Below are 11,553 nucleotides of genomic sequence, written 5' to 3'. Positions count from 1 at the left end.
ATTTATTTTAGCCTAACCCAACTAAATATATTTTAGATTTGTTTACAATAATTTAATACTAAAACAGAGTGAAATATATTATTTTCGTTAGGTTCGGAATGATATTGGCGAAATTATTGCATACACAAATATTCGCTTGTCCTATATGGTAAGATGAACGTTGCTATTTAAGCCAAGATTTCAAGTTCTGCCTATTCGGCACGACATATTCTTCTCACCGAGTTAACAACTTTCGTCAACAACTGCCTGGCTGGGCGAATCCCAGAAGAAATTAAACCTTTCTTTTTTGGAGCCTCACTATGTGCTTTGAAGAAGAGGGATGGGGGAATCAGACCCATTGCTGTTGGAAACACTCTTCGCCGTCTCGTTGCAAAAGCAGCAGTGAGAAACATTCGCCTAGAAGCTGCCACTTTACTCCAGCCACACCAACTGGGCTTTGGGGTTTCTCAAGGTAGTGAAGCCGCAGCTCATGCGGCAAGGGCCTACATCAGGGACCTACCAGAAGACAAGGCCGTAGTCAAACTTCATTTTAGAAATGCCTTTAATATGGTGAGGAGAGATGCTGTTTTGCCAGCTGTTCGGGTTCGGTTCCCCAGTCTTTTTCCCATCATTTCAGCCGGCTAGAGCAAACCCTTAATTCTTTTGTTTGGAGAACATGAAATCCAATCATCAGAGGGTGTTCAGCAGGGTGATCCACTCGCTCCACTTCTCTTCTGCTTGGCAGTAAGAGAACTAACTTCCAGCCTACGCAGTGAGCTCAATATCTGGTACCTGGATGACGGCACTCTGGCAGGTACTGAAGAGTCCCTCGTGGGGGACCTACAACTGGTGAAAACACAGGGAGAAGACTTGGGACTCATCCTCAATCCCTCCAAGTGTGAAATCATCACAGCGAACCAGGAAATAATCAATGCTGTGCGAAGAATCCTCCCAGAAGTCTCTACTACCACTCCGTCCAACAGTACCCTCTTGGGAGCACCGCTGGGTCACCAGGCCATCGTCACTGCCCTCAAGGACAAATTGAATGACCTGATGAGATTGGAGGAGAGAATAAGCGATCTTGATGCCCATGATGCCCTGTATCTCCTCACAAGGTGTCTTACTATGCCAAGACTCCCTTACTTCCTGCAACTTCAAAAAAAACTTAATAATGTTGAAATTGCAAAAGCCTTTTGTAACTTTGAAAAATCTTCTGATTTATCCACTGATGAAATTAATATTAGTAAAGGAATTGTATATAGCTCTATGTTAAAACTAAACATTCCCAATTGCCCTCAAAGATTCTTTAAGTCTTATGATACACTTAATAACAATAAAAATTTGCGCCTTACTAAAGCAGACAAAATAAATGCAATAGTAATTATGAAAGAAAATGATTACCAAGAAAAAATGAATAATCTCTTAGATGATACTGAAACCTATTCTAAACTTAGGAAAAATCCCCTAGAAACCGTTAACAGCAATTTCAATAAAACAATAAAACTTCTACTGAAAGGCAAAGATGAATTAGTCAAACAATTTACTTCCACTAATCCATCTTTACCTTACATGTATGGACTAATAAAAACACACAAACCAGGTAATCCAATCAGACCAATTATTAGCTCCATAGGGTCAGTTTCATATAAATTATCCAAATGGCTTGTTGATATTTTGAGCCCTATTGTTGGCAAAATTTCTAACTTTAATGTTAAAAACAACATAGACTTGGTTGATAAATTAAGCTCCTTGACTGACTTAAATGATTTTAACATGGTTAGTTTTGATGTTACTTCCTTGTTTACGAAAGCTCCTGTTGATGATTTATTAAGTTTCTTATCTGAAGAACTCGTTAACTATGATTTACCATTGCCAGTGTCTACTATCATTAAACTTATTAAACTTTGCATTGTTGATGCAAAATTTGTATTTAATGATAAGTTTTACACTCAGAAGTTTGGTATGGCAATGGGAAATCCTCTTTCACCTGTTCTTAGTAACCTATACATGGAATTTTTTGAAACAAGGTTGCTTAACACAATCCTCCCTAATAGAGCTAAATGGTTCAGATATGTTGATGATATTTTATGTCTTATGCCCAAAAATGTAGATATACACCATTTTCTTGGAAAATTAAATAGCTTAGCCCATTCTATAAACTTTACTGTTGAGGTTGAAGAAAATAACTCATTGCCTTTTCTAGATGTTTTAATTATTAAGGGTAATAATGAATTCAAATTTAAAATTTACAGAAAACCTACAAATAACTGTTCCTGTGTCCACTATTATTCCTCGCATCAAGATAGAGTCAAACTGTCTGTTTTCTCATCAATGTTTTTGAGAGCTTTACGAATTTGTATTCCTGAGTTCATAGATGAGGAAATATCCAAAATTTATGAAATAGGTAATGATTTAAAATACCCAAGAAATGTAATTGATAAATCTTTTAAAGTTGCTAGAAACACTTTTTATAATCCAAAAAGGGGCAACCAGCCTTATTCAACTAAAAATATGTTGGTTCTCCCTTACCATGAAAACTTGGTTGATATGCCTTCTCTTCTTGAGACTTTTAATATTAAAGTTGTATTCAAAAATCTTGATACAGTAAAAAAACTTTTGATAAAGAATTCCCCCCAAAATGCTGATGGATGTGTCTATAAGATTCATAAGAACATAAGAACATAAGAAAGGAGGAACACTGCAGCAGGCCTGTTGGCCCATACTAGGCAGGTCCTTTACAATACATCCCACTAACAAACATTTGACCAACCCAATTTTCAATGCTACCCAAGAAATAAGCTCTGATGTGCAAGTCCCACTCAAATCCAACCCCTCCCACTCATGTACTTATCCAACCTAAATTTGAAACTACCCAAAGTCCTAGCCTCAATAACCCAACTAGGTAGACTGTTCCACTCATCAACTACCCTATTTCCAAACCAATACTTTCCTATGTCCTTTCTAAATCTAAACTTATCTAATTTAAATCCATTACTGCGGGTTCTCTCTTGGAGAGATATCCTCAAGACCTTGTTAATATCCCCTTTATTAATACCTATCTTCCACTTATACACTTCGATCAGGTCTCCCCTCATTCTTCGTCTAACAAGTGAATGTAACTTAAGAGTCTTCAATCTTTCTTCATAAGGAAGATTTCTAATGCTATGTATTAATTTAGTCATCCTACGCTGAATGTTTTCTAACGAATTTATGTCCATTCTGTAATATGGAGACCAGAATTGAGCTGCATAATCAAGGTGAGGCCTTACTAATGATGTATAAAGCTGCAGTATGACCTCTGGACTTCTGTTGCTTACACTTCTTGATATAAATCCCAGTAATCTATTTGCCTTATTACGTACGCTTAGGCATTGCTGTCTTGGTTTAAGGTAGCTGCTTACCATAACCCCCAAGTCCTTTTCGCAATCTGTATGGCTAAGTTCTACATTATTTAACTTATAAGTGCTAAAGTTATGGACACTTCCGAGCTTCAGAACCTTGCATTTATCTACATTGAACTGCATCTGCCACTTTTCTGACCAAGAGTAGAGTTTGTCTAAATCCTCCTGAAGTTCCCTAACATCTACGTTTGAATCAATTATCCTACCTATCTTCGTGTCATCGGCGAATTTGCTCATATCACTAGTAATTCCTTCATCAAGATCATTGATATATATTATAAACAACAACGGGCCCAAGACTGATCCCTGTGGAACGCCACTTGTTACTGATCCCCACTCGGATTTAACCCCATTTATGGACACTCTCTGCTTCCTGTCTGTGAGCCATGATTCGATCCACGAGAGCACTCTTCCCCCAATGCCATGAGCTGCTACTTTCTTCAACAGTCTTTGGTGCGGAACTCTATCAAATGCCTTACTAAAATCTAAGTAAATAATATCAAATTCTTTATCGTGGTCAACAGCCTCAAAAGCTTTACTGAAAAAAGTTAATAAATTAGTTAGACAAGACCGGCCTCTTGTGAATCCATGCTGAGTATCATTAATCAAGCTATGCTTATCGAGATGGCTTCTTATAATCTCAGCTATAATTGACTCTAGTAATTTGCCTACAATTGAGGTCAGGCTTATTGGGCGGTAATTTGACGGTAACGACTTGTCCCCTGTTTTAAAAATAGGAATTACATTAGCCATCTTCCACATATCAGACACTACACCTGTTTGAAGAGATAAATTAAAAATATTAGTTAATGGTTCACAGACTTCCATTTTGCATTCCTTAAGAACCCTTGAAAAAACCTCATCAGGACCCGGTGACTTATTTTGCTTCAGTCGGTCTATCTGCTTCACAACCATTTCACTAGTGACTGTGATGTTACATAATTTATCTTCTTCTGATCCACTATAAAAATTAATTACCGGAATATTATTAGTGTCTTCCTGTGTAAAAACCGAGAGAAAATAATTATTTAAAATCGAGCACATTTCATTCTCTTTGTCAGTAAGATGCCCATAGTTATTTTTAAGGGGACCTATCTTATCTCTGACTTTTGTTCTATATACCTGGAAAAAACTTTTTGGGTTAGTTTTAGAATCCCTAGCAACTTTAATTTCATAGTCCCTTTTAGCTTTTCTTATCCCCTTTTTAATGTCCCTCTTAATGTCAATATACTGATTCATAAGATGACCCTCGCCTCTTTTGATACGCCTATAAATTCCTTTCTTATGCCCTAGTAGATATTTCAGCCTATTATTCATCCATTTTGGGTCATTTCTATTTGATCTAATTTCCTTATAAGGGATAAACGTTCTTTGAGCAGCATGTATTGTGTTCAGAAAACTGTCATATTGATAGCTCTCTTCGTTACCCCAGTCAACAGATGATAAGTGTTCTCTAAGCCCATCGTAATCTGCTAAGCGAAAATCTGGGACTGTTACTGAGTTATCCCTACTATCATACTTCCATTCAATTCTACATGTAATTGATTTGTGGTCGCTAGCACCCAGTTCCTCTGAAACTTCTAAATTATTAACAAGGGATTCATTGTTTGCCAGAACTAAGTCAAGCAGGTTATTACCCCTTGTAGGTTCTGTCACAAACTGCTTCAAAAAACAATCCTGAACTACTTCTAAGAAATCGTATGATTCTAAATTCCCAGTCAAGAAATTCCAATCAATATGACTAAAGTTAAAGTCTCCTAGAATTACTACATTATCGTGCCTTGTGGCCCTAACAATTTCCTCCCATAGTAGTCTCCCCTGGTCCCTATCTAAATTTGGGGGACGGTATATCACACCTAAAATTAATTTTTCATGCCCCTCTGAAAATTCTATCCAAACAGACTCTGTATGTGTTACTTCAGACTTAATACCCGTTTTTATGCAACAGTTCAAGCGATCTCGGACATACAATGCCACCCCACCCCCCTTCCCGATACTTCTATCTACTTGGAACAATTTAAAACCCTGAATGTGACATTCTGCAGGCATGTCCCGACTTTTTGAATTAAACCACGTCTCAGTAATGGCAAATACATCTATGTTACCTGCACTAGCAACTAGTCTCAACTCGTCCATCTTATTCCTAGCACTGCGACTATTTGTGTAATAAATATTTAATGACCCTCCTATCTCTTTACCCTTCCTGCTCCTTTCTGTTATTCCACTAAACCTATTACTGTCATTGTCAATTAGTGCCACTGGCTTTCCAATATCCTCCTCATTTTGCCTATTACTAGTTCTCCTAGTACTCATGTTACTACCCTGCGACTTCACAGTTTTCCCGCCAAAACCCATACCACTAACTATTCCTAGTTTAAAGACCTAACAGCTCCCTCCACTGCGTTGGCCAGTGCTCCCACCCCACACCTAGACAAGTGAACCCCATCCCTGGCATACATGTCATTTCTGCCATAGAAGAGGTCCCAGTTGTCAATGAATGTTACTGCATTTTCCTTACAGTATTTGTCCAGCCAGCAATTGACACCAATTGCTCTGGACAACCATTCATTTCCAACTCCTCTCCTTGGCAAAATGCCACATATGACAGGTTTCCCACCCTTCTTCCTAATTATCTCTATTGCTGACCTATACCTGCTAATCAGGTCCTCACTCCTACGTCTGCCAACATCGTTGCCTCCAGCACTGAGACAGATAATAGGATTGCTCCCATTACCTCTCATGATGTCATCCAGACGGCTAACAATATCCTTCATCCCAGCCCCAGGAAAACACACTCTCTGCCTCCTACTCCTATCCTTCAAACAGAATGCCCTATCCATGTACCTAATCTGGCTATCCCCAACAACAACAATGTTTTTACCTTCCTTGGCGTCGTCCGTAGTGATGCTCCGAGTAGTCGACTCACATTCGCCAGGTAGCATTACACCACTTGTAGAATTCGTCATGACGTTCTCGATGGTCTTCGTTGGGGTTTCTAGGGATGTCTCACTCACGTCTGCCAATGCTTCCTTGGTGCTCGTTGTGGCATTCCCAGTAGAACACTCACATTCGTCAGGTAGCACCGAGAATGAGTTGGAAGTTTCCACGGCAGTCTTCTGGTTTCTCGTTGTTTCTGCCTCTCCAACCGTTTTCTTAATCTTCAGCTTGGTTCCATGTTGCCCGGCCACTGACCAAGCTCCCCTCTTAACCTGGGGACTCACAACAGGTGGATTACTACGAATCCTCTTGTTCTCCTCCGTTAATCGCCGTATCTCCAGTTTAGCAACTCTGAGTTCTTCTCTCAGCTGCTGGTAAAGCTGCTCAAGAGAGGGCATCCTGGTTCAGATTCACAGAGAGCACACAAACAGGTCTTCACAGAGCTAAGTACACGTCACCACGATGAAGTTTATTACGGTCAAACTGGTAAAAGTCTCGAACTTAGATTAAAACAACATAAATATAGCATTAGAAGTGCACAAGATTCCAATGCTCTATTTATTCATGTGAGAGACTTTAACCATCCAATTGATTTTCAAAAAGTTGAGAAAGTTGTATCAAACAAGTCCATGGTTGACAGAAATATAATTGAATCTTGTTTCATAAAAAGCAGTTTTGAAAATAATATGAATATTTCCTTAGGTCTGTATAAATTAGATTCATTTATAATTAATAAAATTTGGTTAGAGTTTAATAATACATTGAACAAATAATAAACCTTATTTCTTGGGTAGAATGATTTATTGGTTGGTTGTCGTGAGGACCTGTCTAGTTGGACCAGCGGACCTACTGCAGTGTTCCTCTTTTCTTATAAGAACATAAGAACATAAGAACGAAGGAACACTGCAGCAGGCCTACTGGCCCATGCGAGGCAGGTCCAAGTCTCCTACAGGCTTAAGCCAATGCACCCAACCTAGTCAGGTCAGGTCACATTGACTTAAGGGAGGAACACGGCAACCGACCTGGTAACACAAACTATCAGGTCCAACTCACACCCACCCACATCCACTCATGTATTTATCCAACCTATTTTTAAAGCTACACAACGTTCTGGCCTCTATCACTGTACTTGGGAGTTTGTTCCACTCATCCACAACTCTACTCCAAACCAGTACTTTCCTATATCCTTCCTGAATCTGATTTTTTCCAACTTAAAACCATTGCTGCGAGTCCTGTCTATGCTAGTTATTTTCAGCACACTATTTACATCCCCTTTATTTATTCCTGTCTTCCATTTATACATCTCAATCATATCCCCCCTAATTCTACGTCTTTCTAGAGAGTGCAGATTCAGGGCCCTTAGTCTATCCTCATAGGGAAGGTTTCTGATACATGGGATCAACTTTGTCATCCTCCTTTGTACATTTTCCAGAGCATTTATATCCATTCTGTAATACGGTGACCAAAACTGTGCAGCATAATCTAAATGAGGCCTAACAAAGGATGTATAGAGTTGAAGAACAACCTGAGGACTCCTATTATTTATGCTTCTTGATATGAAGCCAAGGATTCTATTAGCTTTATTGCGAACACTTATGCACTGTTGTCTTGGTTTCAGATTACTGCTAACCAGAACTAAATCTTTTTCCCAATCCGTAATATTAAGATCTACATTATTTAGTTTATATATGTCATGGTTATTGTCCTGTCCAACATTTAGAACTTTGCATTTGTCTATATTAAACTGCATCTGCCACTTCTCCGACCACTGCATCAGTCTATTCAAATCTTCCTGGAGTGCTCTAATGTCCTCGTCAGAATGAATTCGACGGCCTATTTTGGTGTCATCGGCAAACTTGCTGATGTCCCTCTTTATGCCCTCATCTATGTCGTTTATGTAGATTGTGAACAGCAGGGAGCCCAACACTGACCCCTGTGGAACGCCGCTCGTGACGCTTCCCCACTCTAATTTCTCCCCATTTGTGCAAACTCTCTGCTGCCTATTTGTCAACCATGCCTCTATCCACGAAAAAAATTCTCCTCCTATTTCATGTGCCTTAATTTTCCTCAATAGTCTCTGATGTGGGACCCTGTCAAAAGCCTTACTGAAGTCCATATACACAATATCATATTCACTCATTTAAAATTAGCGGCAGCGGCAGCAGCGACTTCCAAGCTCCGTACTTTTCTCCAACAATCAGAGCTACCAATGCTCCTATGATGACCTAGTTACAAGCAAAACTGCACTACCCAACGTAGCACCCAGAATGACCAAAGATTACCAACAGTGAAACCTACAAATCGAAAATAATAGAGATCAAAGGAAGACTGCCCACAAACCGAAAGAAACTCCCCGCTGCCAGCCGAACAACGTAACCCTAAGCTTTGTATAACTACAACTTCTTCTTAACTACAACAATTCCTGTAGTATTATGAGGCGCAATCTAAGAGGAAACAGCACCAAGGCCAGCAAGAAAACACCGAAAAATCAACTATTCAACAAGTGTAGTCAGGAGGACGCCGGCCCAGCAACCACCCCACTCACCACCGCTCAAGGCGACACCACAACAATAACAACAAACATGGCTGCCACCAGCCCATCCTCCCCTCTCTTCCCCGGATTCAACCTACCAAGTAGTCTCTCAGGTATGACCAACGATCCAGATACCCTAAAAACATACATCTCCAACTTAGTTATTGAAAATATGAATCTTCGAGAGACGCTAACAAAACAAGACACCAGGATGACACAACTCGAGAACAAAATCCTCAGTCTTGAACAAAAGTTATCAACACCAGGAATGACAAACTGTGACAAGACCATCCAAGCAGTCATAGATAGCCATACCCAACAAATAATATCTCTTAATACAAAGGTTGAAGAAGCAGTAAAAGAATGGAAGAACAACTTAGATAACCAGTTCAGTAACTACTTTGCTCTCCAAGAAGATAAAACTGAGCAAGATAAACTATCGGACGCAGTAATAGTTAAAAGTCCACTTTTTCCCAGTGATATGAACCAAACAAACAGTAAAGAAATTACTCTGCAGATCATAAAGGACCAAACAAGTGTTATTATACCAGAGTCAGAAATAAAAGAAGCCAGGTTACTAGGATCCCATGGTAGAAAAAGTGTTATGCTTAGATTCCACTCACATGACAGGAAAAAAGACTTAATTATTGCATCTATTAAAGTAAAGAAAGAGGTATACATAAACGAGTGTCTTACCAAAAAACGTCAGAACCTCCTTTATAGAGTCAGAAAACTTAAGCGGGAGAATAATGACACAATACACCAATGCTTCACACGAGATGGGAAAATTCTTGTTAGGAAAATAAATGTAGGTCAACTGTACACAATAACGAACGAGAATGATCTATCACGATTTCTCAGGGATACTAATCTTACAGAGAATAACTAAACAATGTCCAATCTAAAAGCCTACGTAGTGTAGTGAATGTTTTGCTCCATTATTGTTCAAATTTCATTGTACAATCTCTTAGTAATTAAATAATCAACTACCTCATTTTGTGATTTTACTAGTAAGCATAAGTCACCTTATGCAATTTTCTTATTTACTATTGTTTGCTTAAACATTAGCTGAATTGATACTTTCTCTGTCCATATTATTACCTCATATTTTTTAAATACTATCAATTGATATTACTTACTAAAATTAATAATTATCATTTTTACTATAATTTCAATTTACTCTTAACATTTTTGACATTTAATAACCATTACTTGTCTAATTACCTTTACCTGTTTTAATACCACATTTACTATCTTAGAGCACTCTTAATTACCTTGTGCTGCCATATAACCTCTAGTATAACTACCAGTGCAATATTGAATGAAATAAACATTACTTTTTCACTTTTTTGTAATCATTATTACTTACTAAAATTTTATTAAACACCATATTTACTACCATTCAATTTTACTTTTGTACATTAAACATTATTTTATGCTTCCCATAACATTTTGTTGCCAAATTTTCAAGTTTGTATATTCAACTCCAACCTTTATATCATCCTTTGTACCTGTGTACCTGTCTACCATCTTACTATCATATTATAACCAAGACATTACCCTTGTTATTTTTTTACTATTATTCTTTTGGTACTTTAATTGTGAATTATATTTTGTCAATTTAAATCTAGTTATACTCCAGATCTTGTCAACAACCTATACCAGACTCTAGTGCAATTGCAAGTACCATTTCAATTTGTATTTTTATATTATAAGTTTGTATTATAATTCCTACTCTAAGATTATTTTCATATCTTAGTGACTATACTGTGTGTGCAATTAGTGTATTTTTCAATTATATTATTGTTCAAGGCCCTTAACTATCTTTTGCTAACTAGTACCAACTACCTCATATATTTTTTTTCTACTTTTTTTATTCTTTTGCTACCTTAACTTGTATATTTTATCTTGTCAATTTAAATCTAGTTATACTCTAATTCTTGTAAACAACTTATATAACACCTTAGTGCAATTACAATTGAGAGTCTTGTGCCTTTTTTATATTATTAGATTAAACTCAGTTGTACTATAGTCAATACCAAATTCATTATATTAGACCATATTGCAATTACTAGTGAGAGACTAGTGCTATTTTTAATTTGTATTGTTATATTATTAGATTAAATCTAGTTGTACTATAGCTCATTCTAGCTCAAACCATAGACTCCACAAAAGTAATTATATTAGACCTTAGTGCAATTATTTGATTACCACTTTATTGTTCACCACAACTTATATTGTCCCTTTTATATTATAATTTTATATTATAATTCTAACTTTAAAGAATTACCTTTAAAGTGCTACCTACTATCATATTCCCAAGCTCCATTATTTGATCATCACTTTATTTGTTCACCACAAATTATTTTAGTCACTTTTATATTGTCTCCTTTATTTTAGCTTTAAAAATCTACCTTAGCTCATTATTTTTACATTTGTTAAATAATTCAGGTGCTATTTTTTTTAGCTTTAGAATATTTACTTTATTTTTTACTTAATTCTAACTATAGATTCACTACAAATCTTATGATTACAAGCATTGATCCTGATACCAACCTCTTATTTAATGACTTAAATGATTCAAACAGTTACTGTAATTACTACACAGCAGAACAATCAAAGGCACTTCTCAGAGCTAACAACAACATAACTATCTTTAACTACAATATCAGATCTTTAAGCAAGCATTATGATGACCTCCTA

The 11,553-nt window shown here is 37.2% G+C and overlaps 1 protein-coding gene across 1 annotated transcript in view; it reads right to left on the bottom strand.

Moving 5' to 3' along the window:
- LOC128688812 (glutamate receptor ionotropic, delta-2-like) overlaps positions 1-1,071 on the bottom strand; it is a 109,414-nt gene extending 108,343 nt beyond the window's left edge. Inside the window, exon 1 of the mRNA XM_070085676.1 lies at positions 966-1,071. Within this exon, the coding sequence (XP_069941777.1) occupies positions 966-1,071 (106 nt within the window). The remainder of the gene's footprint in view (positions 1-965) is intronic.
- Between the last annotated feature and the right edge of the window lie 10,482 nt (positions 1,072-11,553).

This window comes from Cherax quadricarinatus, chromosome 16, assembly GCF_038502225.1.
Source record: "Cherax quadricarinatus isolate ZL_2023a chromosome 16, ASM3850222v1, whole genome shotgun sequence".
Taxonomy (NCBI): Eukaryota; Metazoa; Arthropoda; class Malacostraca; order Decapoda; family Parastacidae; genus Cherax; species Cherax quadricarinatus.
This window is presented reverse-complemented; position numbering and strand designations above follow the sequence as displayed.